Source organism: Onychostruthus taczanowskii, unplaced genomic scaffold, assembly GCF_017590055.1.
Source record: "Onychostruthus taczanowskii isolate IOZ18803 unplaced genomic scaffold, ASM1759005v1 scaffold25, whole genome shotgun sequence".
NCBI lineage: Eukaryota > Metazoa > Chordata > Aves > Passeriformes > Passeridae > Onychostruthus > Onychostruthus taczanowskii.
In genome coordinates this window covers 9,877,272-9,895,294 of record NW_024499796.1, presented here as the reverse complement: position 1 = coordinate 9,895,294, position 18,023 = coordinate 9,877,272, and the positions used below count along the sequence as shown (strand labels likewise).

Here is an 18,023-nt window from a genome sequence, read left to right as displayed (position 1 = left end):
TGAAGTTATTGCAGTTGGTGAAGTTTGAAAAGAAATTTTTAAAAAGTCAAACAGATGTAAAATGTTCTCTAAGCCATAGAAAATACAGATTATTACCAAATTTAAATGGTCAAACTATCACTAAAGCTAAACCCAAAAATGACAAAAATAAAACAGCTTGGAAAATGTGTATAAAACTCAAAGTATTTTCTAGTAGTGAAAAGCCTGGCAGTGTGTTGGAAAACACTGTTTGTTTTCATTAGCAATTCCTTTAGGTTTTGTAATGTAGTTGATTGATTTCCATGGCCACATTGTGGTTTTGCAAAAGTTTCTTTTAATACACTATTGCTAAAAAGCAATATGAAATTAAAATGTTAATTCTGGTTTTCTTCAGAGCAACAACCAAGTTAAAAGTTATTTAGTTGACACAGGAAAGTAGAAAATGTATCATTACATAAAAATTTCTTGTAAAATTAATTGAATAAGGATTTTTTTAAATGAAGGTGCTTAGTATGCTAATTAATACAGTTGGGTCTTAATTCAGTTGGCTATATGCTCTAATTTTATCAAATATAACTTTTATTTTTGCTGCTGCACACAGTGAGCTTAGAGAAATGGTTTTGGGTGCGTGTGCTTGGCCCTTCAGCAGAAGTGCCAGCAGATAGGCATCAAGAAGCCATCTGAAATACATGTCCTGTAAATATTAAAGAGGTGACTGTTTCTTGTTAAGCTGTCAAAGCTCTGGTTGCTTTGGTCTTAGCCTGAAAATTTGCATTCTGAGAATCTAAGTTAACAGATTTAGACAATTACTGCTTATGTCTGGTATTGTTAAACTCTAGATGATGCACTAATTTGGATTAATTAATTAATCAGGATTAATTTTTGCTGCATGTTAGCTAGATGTGTTAAAGGCCTTTTTAGTTTTCTTTCTTTATTGCTTCTGAGACTTTTAGAAAAATCTTAGCTTGTAAATCCTGCTCTGCATGGTATTGGCACTTCCAGACTGTCACATTTAAATCAGAGCCTGAAATATTAGTTAACTGATTCTTTCATATCCCCAGGACAAGGAGGGCTTGCCAGCTGCTGTGGAAGTGGGGAGACTGTCACCAGGCAACTCCGCTGTCTCGGGATATAAATACAAAGAGGCAGGAGAGAAACAAATTCAGTATTCATGGCCTGAGCACTTAAAACACATCTCTATTAAATTTATAGAGTGTCAAAAAGGTTATGAGAAAAAATACTCTGATCAAACACAAATAAATTAAAGAATTATTAAACCCCAAAAAAAGCCTGCTTAAAGTAGGTGTTCCCATTCAACTTCTGCATTTAAACTCTTTTGTATAATCATTACAGGCAGCCTGTGAAATGTTTCAAAACACTTCGTATTTCATTTTGTAAGCCAGGCTTTGTGGATTTCTTGACCATTGGAGTACGATTTTACCTAATTATATTTTTTGCAAGTTTCAGCTGCTGTATAATTTGCTGACTAAAATTACAGAGGGAAAAAAAGAATTTAAAATATAATTCATTCAAAATTTGCAGTTTGCAGGACTCCTGGAGTTTGGCTTCGATTTGCAGGGATACTACATTTCTGGGTTGGTTGAAGAACAGATGGTTATCAAGAGAAATATCCCCTTAAGTGCACAGTAAAGCAAACTCAAAAGATTCATCAACCGTGCTTTAATGTGGGCTCGAGGTATCACCAAAGTCATTAACCAGTGCAGAGAAAAGGTCTGAAAACCTCGAGTGAAGATGGGAGAAACATGTAACAAACAGGACTGGAAATAAGTACTTATTTTGTCTTCTGGTTTTGATCTCTGTTATTTTAGTTTTAGCTCTATACTGTGCATCCCCTTCTTACAGTTCTAGCTTTAGTTCTGTCAGTATCAGCAGTTTAAAAATTAATCTGGACTGAAAGCTTCCTGCTCTTCTTTGTAAAGAAATAATTCTGAGTTTGCTGGTCACTGAAGACATCTTATGCTTTCCAATGTCTCCCTACTCTTAGCAGTTTAGAATGGTAGCAATAGACATTAATCTGTATCCTTATACAGCTGGGTTTTGTAAAACCAATATCTTGGTATGGGTGAAACAAAAGAACTTGAGGATTTAATAGAGAGATATTTCCCCAATTGTATTTCATATTTTCAACACACTGCTTGCACCACAACTGTTTCCCAACTTCCATTAAAAGAATTAGTAAAGTTTTGATTAAACCTGGCCCCATTCCATATAAGAGTCCAAGGGAGTAAATAATAGCAGTTAAGGTGGAGCATGTTCCCTTATGAGAGGGTCTGACTGAGTGCTCTGCACGTGGCAAGCAGGCAGTTCAACAGCTTGACATGACACCGAATAACTGATGAGGAAAGCAGTGGAGCCTCTTCTGTTTGTAAAAGGCAGTGAGTGTTTTTCCTGTCTTCTTATCCAAGAAGTGAGCATTGTTTTTGTTTATGTAACAGGACTGTAAAGTGAACCAAGACCCCTTTAGATGGAAAGTTGGTTTATCTGCTGGAAACAGTGGAAGTCTCGTATTTAATGTTTACTCTGAATGGCTTATAGAGCTGCTGCTGGTCTCGTGCCTGCACTGGAAACCTGGAGTGAGGGCATCACAAACCTGGAGTGAGGGCATCAGAAACCTGGAGTGAGGGCATCAGAAACCTGGAGTGAGGGCATCAGAAACCTGGAGTGAGGGCATCAGAAACCTGGAGTGAGGGCATCAGAAACCTGGAGTGAGGGGATCACAAACCTGGAGTGTGGGCATCAGAAACCTGGAGTGAGGGGATCACAAACCTGGAGTGAGGGGATCACAAACCTGGAGTGAGGGGATCACAAACCTGGTGTGAGGGGATCACAAACCTGGAGTGAGGGGATCACAAACCTGGTGTGCACCCCACATGTACAGATGTAACTCTGAAAACGTGTGTCAGTTCTTGTGTTGTTAGAGCTGTTACCTCTCTTCATTCTGGATAGCTGTATATTGCCTTAAGTAAAAATCTGCAAGGTAATCTGTAACTTAACCTGCTTTTTTTTGGAAGGATTTTTTTAAAAGCACATATAAGATGTTGCTGAACACTGCCAAGGAAAGTTTTGTTCCTCACTGCCCCTCTGGCTCTTGATGTGTTAATAATATAAAAACAATTATGGAAATCATTGTGATTTGCTTAATTTGTTCTGGTTTTCTCCCTTCCTTCCTGTTTCCTGTGATGTGTATTTTATACTGCCTTTGCTCTCAGTCTTTTCTGCTTTCGCATCAGTTTACTGAAGTCTGAACAGCATTTTGTGTCTGAGTTACAAACCTTATATTATGTTTCTAGATTAAACTGTTGTGAAAAGCATTTTCCTGTTACCAGTGAGATATTTGGCACTTGCAGGGCAGACTTCCAGATGTTCTGTTAAAGAGAGAGAAGCAAGCTTAGGGGTCTGTTTTTTGTGACAGGACTGTCCGTGGCCCCGTGCGCAGCAGCTGATGCACCAGTCCTGGCTGGTTCTCTCGCTGCAGGGCCGTGTCCACCAACACAGCGACACGGCCTGGGTCCTGGCCTGGGATGTTTGTTTGCACTGTGATGTGCTGGGTGAAGAGGTTGGTTACAAACTCACGTGGGTTGTGTGTTTGAGTGTGGAACCTGCTGCGGGTGCTTGCTGTGCTCAGTGACACCTTGGGGTGACATCAGTGTCCCACACCGTGGTGCCGGCAGTGGCCTTGTGTGATGGGGTGTAAGACTTTCTTGTAGAATTTTCTTTTCATCTTGGTTGTTTTCTGACTTGCACACTTTTAGAATAAAGTGCACTTTAAAAAGAAAGGATTGAAAGCTTAAAGCTGCACGTTAAATCAAAATGGAAATTTTTATTCCATATGCATTTTATGCCAGAACTTGTTCTGAAATTTCGTGTCTGTCTTCTGGTGTGTGTGGAGGTTTTTTCTCTCCACATTTTCTCCTCCCATCCCCGCCTTGTCCCCTCCTCCCCTGCTTCCCCCTCTGCGAGATGGTATCTGCAGGCTGAGTTGCAGCAGGTTAGGGGCAAGCAGGAGTGTTCGGCTGTGCTGAGTGCAGGACACCAAGGAGTTTGCAGAGGTTTGGAAAGAAGTTTGCATTGCTTTTTAGTTGTGCTGCATAAGGATGAGAATGTGTAGTGGGTATTGAAATTAAAAGTTACTCTGAATGGAATTCCAGTTCATTTTAGAGGGATTGCATCTATAAGGACCTTAAAGAAGTGAATGAGGTAAATAATTAGTTAGGAGAAAAAATGAAGTAAGTTTCACTATATTTTTCAGTTTGGGATTGAAATTATTTATTTGTAGCCAGTATAAAATAACTGGCTGACTTTTATCAGAAAAAACAAGTTTGTTTATATTGGGTTTGCATGGTTTACTCTGGGAAGTATTTTCTGGTGATTTTTTGAAAACTTCCGTGGTCTTATGCTTTCCATACAATTCAAATACAGACCAGTTTGAGCTGTGCTGTTTGTAGAAGTAATTAAGCATGTGTCTTTTAAAAGCAAAACTCCTCACTTTATGACGTAAGAAAAGTTGTGAGTAAAAGAGCAGCATAGTTACACTAATATGCCATTGTAGCATGTTCCCATCCTGTCATCTGGAAAATTAAATCAGGTTCCAGCACGGATTAACATCCAGACTTGTGTGGAGGGGAAGGTACTGTCTTAAATGCCATGAAATTGAACAATGGGATTATACAGTTCACAGCTAATTTCAATATTCTGCTGTACTTGGCTTTTTGTTAAACAAGATCCTGTATGGAGAGGCAGGGATAGATTTTATAACTTGGAAACATTCACATGTTTAATGAAATACTAACAATAATAGCTGGAATATGTTTGAGTAATGAATGCAGTGCTCTACGTAATGTGCACAGATGTGACGTGGAATCTCCACTTCCAGAGGGAAAATCTGGATGTGTTATCCATGAGAACTGCACCCAGCCAGCGTGGGGTCTGTGCTCTGTGCTGCCCTTTGGTGAGTCTGTAAATGCTGCAGTGCCCATGCAGGAGCCTTGCTCTCTGTCCCCAAGAACGAGTGCTGGCTTTGCTCACCCCTTCCCAAAATAACCCCTCGTTGTTCCTCTGGGAGGTGATTCAGTCGCTTCCCTCAGACCACCTCTTAAAATAGTTGTAAGGGAAACTGCTGCAGAAATAGCCACAGAACCTATTTCATACAGGGATTTCCAACTGGTCCTCCCTGGGACAGGCTGTCCCTGGTGGGTGACAAGGGCTGCTGGAGCTCCTGGTCTTTGGCCAGAGATTTTGTGGCAGCAGCTGCTTTGTATGGAGCTGTATCCTCTGGGAAGAGAGGTTCCAGTGGTGCATGGCAGGTCGGTCAGTGAGCCCACTCTGGCTTCACTGAAGTCACTCATGGATCTTAGAAAATTGATACAACGTGCCATTAGTTAACAATTTAAACCTGAGTGTAAGCCTTAGGAGTAAAATCGACTTTTTTCTTGGTACAGACAGTTTAAGTTTGTGACATATGTGTATTCCTTGTGCCCTTACAAGAAGGGCAGATTGCAGACGGGATGGTGTATTTTAGCTTTATTTTGGAATGTTACTGCTTGTATTCTTTCTGCTTTACACTTGCAGCTTACAGTTTCCAGTGCTGTATTTCAGCGTGTATTTATATTCATGGAGGCTGTTTTCCAGGGAAGTTTGTGAGCACTTGCTTTAGGCATAAACTGTGTGGATCTTGATCTTTGTGAGCTGAAACTAAAAAAGCCAGTTGTAATGGAAGATAAACAGGAGATTCTAGGTTACCAGCAACAGAAGAGTTCAGCGTACAGCACAAATTGAGTTCTTGTTTTGGGGTTGGGACAAGTTTAGTTCGAGAAGCATCTCCATAATTCCTGTGCCTTTTTCCTTTTGGGGGTTAACCTGCACTGTGCTTGTTCCTGGTGTGGAAGGTCTCCTCCTGTCAGCTGAGCTTTCAGAGCTCTGTTAAGTTATAGGTGACTGCAAGGCTTCAGCTCGATGCTTTGCTGTAGCTGGGCAAGAGGTTGGTTGGGATTTCAGCCTGGCTCTTCCCTTGTTCTGATGTCAGCAAATAGATTCCACTCTCCTGAACTTGAAAAAAGTATTTTACATGTGTTTACTTTGCATCATTTCACTTGAAAGCCTGTTAAGTACCTGGAATAACAGCGTTCCCTATGTTTTGAGTAGCAAAGGGCTTTCTTACTGTCTACAGCTACAATGGAGCTGCATCTAACTGTTTGCATGCACTGTGCAAAACAAATTACTGCGAGTAAAAGTGTTTGAAGTTCCCAAGTTACTTTAGTTTTACAGGCAGAGTTGACAGTCAGTTCTGTTCCTGTATTTGCCAAATATTTCACATGAGTGCTGAAGTAGTTTTCACTGATACTCGTGGTGCTGATTAAAGCTGAGTCCTGGGTGCTGACTTGACCTCTATCTGTTTGTTTGACTGTTTTCTTTTGTTCAGAATAATTTGGATATCATGTTTGTTGTGATTTTTGGGTGACTTGTGCTTATCCCTTCAGGGGAGAACCTGGCTGTACTGAGTAGTATAATAGCAATGTTTGGTTTAGAGATATTTATATTTCATAAAGTTAGATATCTTGAGGGCCACTATTGTATGTATTTATGTCAGTCCTCTTGGTGTAGTCAGGGTGGTCTGGCTTCCTGAAACTTCACGGCAGACCATGCAGAATTTAAATATACCTCTGTTGTGTATGCTTGTGTAGGTAAGTATAGTTGAAAACACCTTTGAAATTCACACTGGGTTAACAGTGAAGAATGGATGCAGTGATGAAAGCTGTAAGATGTAGGGTTTTTTCCCTGTGACCAGTGTAGTGTTTTCCAAATAAAGATAGTGAAAGTTTAGTAAATATTCCCAGACCATTTAAAAGGTGAAGTGATGAGCTGATGCAATCTGAAATAGAAAGGACTTGTGAAAACATGGGGATCTGTGGCTGCCAGGCTACTCTAGAGTGGTTTTCTTACCTGTAGTGTTGCAGTTTGTCTGGATTAGCCATCCTGATGCTGTTGTGAGATGTGTCAGCCCAAGTGGCCTGTGGAGCAGCTGTATCCCTGTGATGCACAGGGCAGTTCCCTCAGGTGGGGCCAAGAGGCAGGAACAGGGATGTGTTTGCTCAGGGTGAATTCAGCTGCTGGGAATGCTGGAGTCTCACCAAGCCCTGCACAGACCTCTGCTCTGCACCAGGAGCTGAGATGGGGCTCTCAGGCTTCATTTAAATACACTCCAGCAGGTTTGTCTGGGCTGTCCTTCATGGCAGGGAGCTCCAGGAACACAGAAGGGCTTTCAAGATGCTAAGAAAACAGGAAAAATACATGTTTGCACACACACAAAATTACTTTGTATGGCTAATCTGTTTTGTTGGATTTTTCAAGAATGAGAATGTGGTTTGCCATCTATGGACAAATGTGTTTAGAGCAAACACACTTGGGATTTATGTCAAATTGAATTCCTCATTTCCCTAAGAAAATTGTAAATGATAAAATGTTGTGTGTGGTAGTATGTGTATATATATTTATGTTAAGGTTGAGAGCAATGGATCAATAGAAGGGGGAGAAATGTAGGTTTCATGTTCAGACACCATTACAGACCAGATGTCTGCAGCAATACAAATGTGTTTCTTTCATTGATTTGGGTTTTTTTTTTTCCTTGGTGAAATTCTGAAATCTTGACCTCTATTAATTAATTTTAAAATTAATTAAAAATACGCATCTACATAGGTGTGGCATAGTTTCTTTTGCCACTGGTGCTGTGCTTGCTGTGCTGAAGTGTGAAGCCGTACTGTCCTGTTAATTGCTAACTGTGCAGAGGAGACCCATGGCAGCACAGCTGGTCACATCTTTTTGTGTGTTTGGACACTTTGCGCACTTACCTGTGTCTAGGCTGAAGAATTTTCAAAGTAAGGCTTTAAAAGGAGATCCCTTGCTCTCTGTTTCTGATTTGCTGTGCTAATGTAGGCAGGTGTGCTGATACCTGCCCCTACAGTTTGATTTATTGTATATGTATCACAGTGAAATGTTCAGACCAAGCATCTGATTGTCTGGAAAATGTAAAGCTGGAAACTTTATAAAGGCCCAGGCTGTTGGATTTCTCATGTGGACAGAGTACACCTTGAGAAGGAGTTTGCACCTGCTGGCAGAAGAGCCACCATGGCCCAGCTCCTCACTCGGGGACTCTGGGCTGGCAGCTCTGAGGGACAGCAGGGAGGTGCCCGTGCCACCCCTCTCTCCTGAGCTGACCCGGCCTGGAGCTGTGTCTGCAGCACAAACCCAGCCTGGCACCTGGCCTGGCACCTGTGGGACAGCAGGGAGGTGCCCGTGCCACCCCTCTCTCCTGAGCTGACCCAGCCTGGGGCTGTGTCTGCAGCACAAACCCAGCCTGGCACCTGTGGGACAGCAGGGAGGTGCCCGTGCCACCCCTCTCTCCTGAGCTGACCCGGCCTGGAGCTGTGTCTGCAGCACAAACCCAGCCTGGCACCTGGCCTGGCACCTGTGGGACAGCAGGGAGGTGCCCGTGCCACCCCTCTCTCCTGAGCTGACCCGGCCTGGAGCTGTGTCTGCAGCACAAACCCAGCCTGGCACCTGTGGGACAGCAGGGAGGTGCCCGTGCCACCCCTCTCTCCTGAGCTGACCCAGCCTGGAGCTGTGTCTGCAGCACAAACCCACGCCTGGCACCTGTGGGACAGCAGGGAGGTGCCCATGCCACCCCTCTCTCCTGAGCTGACCCAGCCTGGAGCAGCACCAAACCCAGCCTGGCACCGAAGGGCAACGCTGCCACGATACTGTTCGTTTGTTCTTGCATTGAACTTGATTTTGAACTCTTGCCTGATTGTTATATGGTTTGGTGTTTGTAATTAAAAAATTATCTTTGTAGAATGGAATGTGGCCTTCTCCGATGTATTCCTTTGAAAAACGGATGGCTTTGAAGAGATCTGTTTTAAATAGGTTGTCGTATAAATAATTTCAATCATGATATTCTGTTGTTTTATGAACATCTCTAATTAAATTTAAGATAACTTCTCAGGGAATACTACCATATTATTTATTCTGACAGCCAAAGGAGTAAGGACGTTGCATCAGTCTTGAGTGCTTGCTACTCTGAAGTGTTTCACACTTGTTTTCCTGATGAGAGAGGTTCCAGAACTGTGTTAATTGCTTCTTTCCAATTCTGGATAAATATTTTTGGGTTTTTAGGGAGCACATCTTAACATAAGTCTAAGGTAATTTCGAGGGATTTGTAAACTGGTATCACTGAAAATTGTCCATGGAGATAAATAAACACAGTGCTTGGAGGTGGCAAAACTGGCTGTCTGATTTTAACCAAAATCATTGGGTAACCATTCCTGGTGATAAGCCCAGATGGCAAATTGCAGCCAGAGGGATGTAGCCCAAGTACCAGCCTGAAGTTCAGTCTAGCACCACGGCTTCTCTTAAAAAGTAATTTTTATATATATATGTGTGTGTGTGTGTGTGTGTGTGGGTGTGTACACACAGACATTTTTGGTTTCATGTGTTTTGTGTGTGTTTTATGTACAGTTTTTTTCTGTCTGGAGGAGGGTAAAGGGAGAGCCTTGAAAAGTCCTTCCCTGCTCTTATCAGCACAGCAGCCTCAGCTGCCCTCCTTGGATCCCCTGCCAGGGTTGCTATCATCTTCTGATCAAATATTAATGTGTGATTCTCTGCTTGCTCACTAATCCAAAGCCAATTAATATTATCTGTCAATTATTTACAGATCCTGAGGTGCGGAGGCAATTCCCAGAGGGCTACAGTGACCAGGTTTGGAATGCGTAATTAATTTTTTACATGACAAAATTTATTTCAGGGTTGTTCAACATATTATTGCTGCTCTTTTTACTGAAAGAGATAAATGCATTCTTAGAAAGAAAAAGAAGCTGTAATTAGAAGCAGAAGGATAAAAACATTTTTATACATAAAGCAGAAAACGGAAGAATTTGGATCTCATAAGATTGGTTTACAATCTCATTTTTACCAGCGAACATGAGAGCGAGAAGGAAAATTGATTAATAAATTTCACTTTTTGCCTTTAGGTGCCAGAGCCGCAGTTCATTTGGCAGAGCTCTCTGCATTGTCTGAGGTTTATAGCTGTGTTTAACTGGGCACCTGGCACTACAGCACATTTTTTAAATTCTTGCCTGATCATGCAGTCTCTAGTCTGCTTCAAAAAGATGGTATAAAAGCCCAAATGTGTGGGTAGAGCACATAGGGATTTATCATTTGGTTTAAACACGGACTGAATTAGGAATTTTTCACAGGATCTCTAGCTGACTCAGGAATTAACACCTCCAAATTGCCTTGTCCTTGCCTGTGCCATCGGGAGTGGCCTGGGCTGGAGCTTGGGCTGCTCTGGGGTGTCAGGGGGAGCTCTGCGTGTCCAGTGCCAGGCTCAGCACTGGGCTGGTGTGCCGTGGGTGACTGCACCTCCAGTCCTGCCAAGTGCTGAAGCTATGGCATGGTGGAGCTGTTCAATAGAACAATAAGTTTGGTCTCCATGAGTCTGAAATTGGGTGATATCAGGTTAGGGTCAGCATAGCTATATTAGCTCAGATCCTTTCCCTCTAATTATGTTTTCACACAATGTGAAATTTAGTGGCATTTAGACTAAAGCATTTAACAAATTGTTAGCTGTGACGGCTCACCACAGCCAAGACAAATGGTTTCATATTTGGCTGTAATCAGTGTGTGCAGTGGGACCTTGACCAGGCCTTCTGGGTGGTTTTGTAATAATAGTATTTTTTTCAAAGCACCTATTGAACTACCTGACTGCTTTTCTCTGTAGTTCATTGTTAGGACTTGCTGTACACATGGAGTAGCATGGAACTAAACCTTTTGGAGAACTGCATCCTTATTGCCACTGTAGGTCTGTAAGTTGTTAATAAACAGCTCTCTGAGTTTGGATTTCTGTGAGGACTAGCTGCTTTTTGGCAGTGCTGTGTCTCAGGTTAATCACGAGTGAATGGAGGGTCCTCCAGAGCTGGGACGGTCAATTGTGTCCAGGATCAAGGTGTTACAGGAGAGCCTTGGAATACAATTGACTATAAAATTCCTAACAATCCCCTTTCTTCTGCTGGAAATGGTTTTAGACTTGTATTATATTGCTGTGAATATGCAAGACTGAATGAAACTCAGAGGAGCCAGAGGCTCATAAAAATTCGTAAGATGTTCACCCAGTTCTAGTCAGAATTTCCAATCGCTGATGTCAGACCCCCTGAAAACACAGAGCTGTGTTTGTGTGGTTTTGGGGTGGGGTTTTACTTTGTCAGATATTTTGCACATGCAAACTTAAAGGGAAAGCAAAAGAAACGAGGCTGAACTTCTCAGATTTGAGTTGATTTCAAAGACATTTTTCCTGTTGATGCACAGAAGGAATATTTTCTGATCCTGGTAGCTCGATGTTCTTAAAGAGGAGAACATGTCCAGAGCTGACAGATTTAGATTTGAAAAATCACTTGTGAACACTCAAGTGAGCCAGAGAGGAAGAACTACATCCATGTTTGTCCTTATTGATTTAGAGCTCTGAAAATACAGAAGTTGCAAATCAGTCAAGTTAGGTTTATTTCTTAAAACTTCTGGTTTATTATTCTTTGGAAGAAAAAAAATGTGGAAGTGCCAAGTCACTGCAGATGAAAATCCATGGTAAAAACCCCTTGATTTTTCTGTGTGTATTCTGTATGCAAAGGAGAGAGATGATCTGCATGTTAGTGCAGGCAAAAATTGTTTCTAGCAATCAAACATTTATGATTTAATCCAGAAGGAATATTTGAGTTAAATCAACACAAGGTAAAGCACTTATTAGTAAGAAAAAAAAAGGAAAAACACCTCAAGTTTTTTTTTTATTCATCTAAACTCTCGGTGCTTGTTTTTACATACACTGTATTTCCCATGTACCAGCACATCTGATCAGAGACCCTCGCTGCTGCTAGATGTTTTATTCTGTGTGTTCTTTGTACCTTACAGTAAAAGAATCTGTCACAAATTATTGTGCCTCACTGCTTTAGAAACTGAGAAAAAAGGGAGGTTAGATTGACATCTGTGACTGAATAATGATGACCAGCCTTTTGGCTCCCCTTGAGCCACAAAGCCAGCATTGCCTTTAGAGAGGAAAAAGGAGTAAGAAGAAAGGGGAGGGATAAAAGAGAGTTACAAATCTGTGGTCCCGGAGATGTATTACTGTTGGGCCAGTTGTCTGCGTGGTATGATAATCCATTTTGATCTTCTGTCTTAATTGTCTGCTAAAGACAAATGGGCAGTAAAAGTTCATCAGTTTCATCTTTTGCTTCTCATTTAGAGACAGAATAAATGATCCATGGCTACAGAAGAAACCTTTCTTTCTGACACGGAAGTAATGCAGACCCAACACGTTTTATTAAAATATTTCTCCCTCATTATTTCAGTCCTCTCAGCTCTGATAGATCTTACTGTTTCATGAAGAATGTAATCTGAAATGTAAATAAGGGGTTTGATACAAAGTCAGGAAGTAATGAGCAGGCCAGCCACATTGCAGGAATTTTGATTGTAATTACTGACAAAGTGAATTCTGCGTGTCCTGATTTTTTTTCCCTCAAGTTGTCTTTGACATGTTCAGACCACAATGACATCTGCGGTTTAAATCTGTTAAATAACTGTATAAGGGAATATTTTATAGAAAATGTCATAGACAAGGTAACTGAGGAGCCTTACCAAGGGGAGAAAATGCTAATGATTGCTCCAGGCCTCTTGAAATGGGTAAAATGAGGCTTTTTTGAATGGCTGGAACGACACTGGAGTAGTCTTGAGATACATTTTAAAATATGAGACTGTTTTAACTTGTTGGGCTGTTTTATAATAGTTTTTAAGAACAAAATGTATATGTATGTGTTTGTGGTTTTACCTAGCATGAAATCAGCAATTGTTGGTATTATAAGCAACAGTTTTCCAGTGCTGGATTTTCAGCATGACCTCAGAATTTAAACCAGATGAGAACTCTTAGTTTTTCTTTATAAAATGCAGTCACTGTAGATAGAAGTATACAAGAAAAATCCTTCTGTATCACTGTATTTTCTGCCTTGGGTTCCTAATAAAAAGTTAGTAATGAAGTTAATGTTGTTTAGGTGGAATCCTGTGCTGTTGGGGTATTGTAAACACCATCCATGGCAGGTCACCACATGAATTTTGGCTGTCCACTGTTTTGAAGATTAATCCCAAGATTAACAGCTCTCCTGGGTTAATTTAAAGACAAGGAAGTTTGCAGCAAAGATAAAAACTTCGGTCAGAAACAGTACAGCAAATAGTTGTTGTATAAATATATGGAAATAGGAAGTAGTAAAACAATCAATGGAAGATGTAGGAGGAATTAGACAACCATGGAAAATGCAGTCCATTTTAAAATACTTCTTTATTATGAGTAATGCATCATTTGGCTCCTGAGCGTTTTAATCTTTATAGCTCATCTGAAAAGGAAAGGAAAAATGCTGTTGTGATGGTTGCTGTTTGTGAGCTGCTCTCAGTGGTATGATGGCTTGTCTGTAATTTGATGAACTATTGTATGTTCAGTTAATTACTCCAGGAATGACTGAGGTATGCGTGCTTGCAAGCTGGTACTTATGCAGATTGCTACTTCTATTCTGCTGGTAATTTTTCTTTCCACTGGCATTGAAACAGAGTTTATAACGAAACCAACAATCTTTATACATTTATAGATAAACTATAAAACTTTTATGGCAGTCTTTATATAGAAACTAATGGTCTTTCTTGTACAAAGTCTGTGAGCATTGTGCAAACATTGCACACAGGGAAAAATAGAAAGCTCTTTCTTTGTGTCATTGAGAGTTGTGTGATTGGAGAGTCATTGCACAGTGCTGGCCACTAATGGAGCATAAACCCCCTGTCTTGGAAAGTCTGTGTGCACTAAGGGACTGAGCTGCTTCAACAGGGATGATTGTAATCCAGTTGGATATTTCTGAATTGCACATAATCTGAGGATAAACATTTTACCTTACAGGTTGCACGCACAGTATGATAAAACCTGTCTTGAGAGTAATTTTAAAAAAGAGCTGTCCTTTCAGGAGCAGATGAAGTTGGGTGGGAAAGGCTGAGCAGTTAGTAATTTAGAAAATGTAGAAAAGTGGTTCTGGTGGTTTTTGTCTTTAAGATTGTGGTTGAAGTAGCTGCTGCACATGATCCTGTCTGGGAAAGAGCTGTGGTGGAAATGTTTGGTTTTCTGTTTGTGCATCATTGATAGCATTAATTGAATGTCTTTTCACTTATGCTATCTGTGTCTCAGAAGTCATGGTGCAGGGCAGGAGTGGTAAAAGTGCAGAAAGCAAATAGTAATTAACTGGCAATTAATGTTTTGAAGGAGCTCAGGAGGTGCTTGATTTTGGCCTGAGAGTACCTGAGGTAGTGTTGGACTCTGGAGTCTGTCTGTGAAAACCACACCAAAAGCCAGTGTCCAGAAGTCAGAAGAATTCTGAATAGAAATAGAGGAATAATTGGGTTCAACTGTGAGGAAGTATGTCCAAGCCACTTTCTAAACCATCTCAGTTCTCTTTCATGAAAAATTTGAATAGATATTGGAAGTTTGCTAAACGCAATTTGATTTTACTACAGATGATTCAGCGAGTGCAAGTATTACTGGCTCCAGTCGTATGGCCTTTGTTATACAAGAGGTCAGACTAGATGATCATAATGGTCCCTTCTGGTCTTAAAAATCTGTGAATATATGAATAATTTAAAACCTGTCCTGCAAACCCTTATTCGTTGAGGTGGTGATATTAAAATCCTGTGGGACTGCTTGTGTGAGTAAAGGTTGTGGGATCAGGCCTAGTGTGAGTAATCATTATCACTTTGGTTTAAATTTATTGATAAAGGTATAAAATATTCACTGCAGGTAAAGCTGGCTTCTTTAAAATGGGAGATGCTTCAGCAGTGTTATTCTGCTTGGGTTTGGTGAGGCAGTCAGTAGCAAAATAGTTTTGGAAGTTGTCTTGTACCAGGCTCTTGAACCATTCCGTTTTATACTGGTGCTATTGATCAATTCATAAACCATTTCAAAATTACTCTTTAGAGACTTGTAATATATAAAAGCATCTTTGTTTTGTTGGAGAAGAATACAAAAGAACATTCCTGGTCCTGCCAGTGGGGGGTTGGGCACGTTAAGGTACAGCCAGCTCATCTCCCTGCCTGTAGAGCTCTTCCTTGCTCCGACTGGGGTGGTGTTTGCATGGACAGGAGGTGGGGAGTGCTGTCCCTTGCAAGGAGGGTTTGTTGGTGATGACAGATGACACTCATTGCTATTCACACACCCCATCCTTCACGTGTGTCTGGACAGCAGCATGGAACTGGTGGCATGTTCAGGGACAAGCTGGACACGACCCTTGTTAAACCAGGGGAGTCCAGAGTTCCTTGCTTTGCACTTGGAAAACGTCACATTCTGAGTTTGGTCATCTTTGGTCATATCAGCTCTCCTTTGTTCAGATAAAAACCACTTTCCAGGGCTAATGAATGTTTTTATAGCTCTCAGGTTTTGACCATAATTCTCCCTAACATATTCTTCTCTTTGAAAATCTGAAAGTTGTAGAAATGCTGATAAATTTAAAAAGCTTTATCCTCTTATAACCTTCAGTTGTCTGAAGTGATCACCAACTCCATCTCATCTCTGCAAAATATGTTAGAGAAGTTCTTCTTGCCCTGTGGGCAAGAGTGTCCTCATCATACTCATCATTTTAATCTTTGTTCTTTAGGGAATTCTCAAACCGGTGTGATGGGAACCCGAGCCTGAGAACCAGGGCCTTGGGAAGTTTCAAAGTTGGTCAGCTGTTGCCCCCTTTGGGATGATTGTTCAGTTCTGTTACACTTCCTCCCTGCAACAGGCAGATACTACGTGGGTGAGGGAGGTTTTAAACAGCTTCAAACATGTTCCTCAGCAGAGAGGAGCATCTTGGGCACAACATCTGGGCACCTGTGAGAAGGAGAATCCAGGGCTTGTAGCAGCTGCTGGTGCTTGACAATGCTGTGACAGCTGCATCCTTAGCAGTCAGGTTTCATTTTCAGGTAACAACTCTCAAAGTGTTCTGTTTTCTTCCAAGTCCACTGCCACTGGTGGGACTGGTTTCCTCAGTGCTTGTCAGGAATTAGCTGTTTGCTCAGTTGTTGGTTTGGATTCCCAGTCTGTCACTTATTTCTGCTGAGGCTGTCACTGATGGGGGATTATGGCATGAAATGACAAAGGGAATTCAGGGCTCTCTTTGGTAACCAGTGCAGGAAGAAATTGAAGTCTAATGTTCATCTCTCACAGTTTTTAATGCTTTGAGTTTCCATAAAAGACCTTTTCAGTGAAATTACTTCATTTTGCAGTGGGAGATGGTAGAATTTCTCTAATGTGGAAATGGCAGAAATGTGATTCTAGAGACCTCCTGTACACAGAGGCAGGGGTTGGTGAATCCTTACCTTGTCCTCTTAGACACAAAATTCTGCTCTTGGCTTTAAAGTGTTCCAACATTGCAAGTTTCTGCACATCCTTTTTCTTGAGCAAGAGATGGGAGTTGATTTTTAATGATATTTACTATTTGTTGAACTAAGTTGTTTGTTTGTTTTTTCTCTCTCTCTCTCTTTTTTTTTTTTTTTTTTTTTTTTTTTTTTTTTTTTTTTTTTTTTTTTTTTTTTTTTTTGTTTGCTGGTTGTTTGTTGATAACATCCTAGGGATTAATTTTTCCTTTAATTCAGTTTCCCATCGGTTGTGCCTGGATGTTGCAGAAGTGTATATGAAAATTTGCACCCAGCTAGAAGAGATTACAATCTTTAAAAAAGTCAGAACTGTTTGTGGTTTTTTTCCTACCTTGTGAAAAATGAATCTCCTGTTGGGACTCAACTACACTGCAGGTTTATAAAGGTGTAACGTAGTTACATGGGCAGGTTTTGATTTTAGGTTTTAATTTCAGTTTGGAGCTCTGGCCATTCTCTTTTAACATATTGTATTTGTGAGAATGAATTCCTGTGGCTTGCATTATCTGACTATAGCAAAGATCAAATCTGCTTGTGTGTATGACTGAAAATCTAGCTGGAACAGTGCTGCCACAGTAGTCTGCTGTGATGGTAAAGTTTGTATTTGATGAACAGAGCTCTTTTTTGGGTGCTGTAGCAGACAGTGCTTCCAAGAATTTCCTTGCCTTGTATTTTGGAGAGGCTACACAGTGCATGGGGCAGTGGTGATTAGCAAAGCCTGATCCTGCCCAGTTATGTAAACAGAGCATTTCTTTCACACACATCTTGTTAACTCTCTGCTGCAGACCTTTATTGGTGCTTCTTCAATAATTTGTTTAAACTATGCAGTACAGATTCCTTATTTTAGCACTAAGACTTACAAAGGCTTCTTTTAGCAGCCTTTAATTTCGTACTTATGTATGTGACATAGCCTGTGGCTGTGATCTCTGCTGTGAATCTGCAGTTGTTTTGGGATGAAAGCAGAAGGCAGCTGGAAACTCAGTAGCTACATCTAGCTGTCTACCTAGAGAAGGCCTTGATTTCAAGTTTATCTAAACAAGCTCGACTAATCCCAACTATCTGGGGGGATCCACTGTCAAAACAAGCAGCATGGCCCTAAGGCAAACACAACCATACAGAAATGAAGGCTGGGACTTCCAATACTCCAATGACTGCATACTGGAGGCTTTTTTTCCTGAAAAGAGAGTAAGAGAGGTACAATTTGCATAATGCCTTTTCATCAGGAACTTTTGGAAAGCTGACAGAGGTCCAGCTTATAGCGCTGTAGCCACAATACAGAGTCTATAGGAGAATCCTTGAATGACCTGACCATATTGAAAGAAAAAATGAAAGCATCGAAGTATAGCCAAGTGAGTGTGGAAAAGAGGGCTGGTGCATTGTCTAACATCTGCTCTACTTCTCGTTAGTTTTGTTCTTTGGTATTCTATGTGGACTTTGGAGAAACCTAAGACAGCCTAACATGAATCCTATAATCTTCCTTCTGAATATTTATGTAGTGTGCCAGCCTCTAAGCTGTCCTTTGCATCTTCCTACTTCCCCCTCATTTTCATGCT

General features: G+C 41.0%; 1 protein-coding gene across 7 annotated transcripts in view; it reads left to right on the top strand.

Annotated features, from left to right (window-relative positions):
- The window catches only part of DENND1A (DENN domain containing 1A), a 149,727-nt gene that overhangs the window by 20,144 nt on the left and 111,560 nt on the right, over window positions 1-18,023 (top strand). For all 7 annotated transcript variants that reach the window (XR_005952829.1, XM_041406468.1, XM_041406472.1 and 4 more), the window contains exon 3: window positions 9,704-9,747. Coding sequence is in view for 6 of the 7 variants with exons in the window: in XM_041406468.1 (XP_041262402.1) it covers window positions 9,704-9,747 (44 nt within the window). In the remaining variant the exon portion in view is untranslated. The remainder of the gene's footprint in view (window positions 1-9,703; window positions 9,748-18,023) is intronic.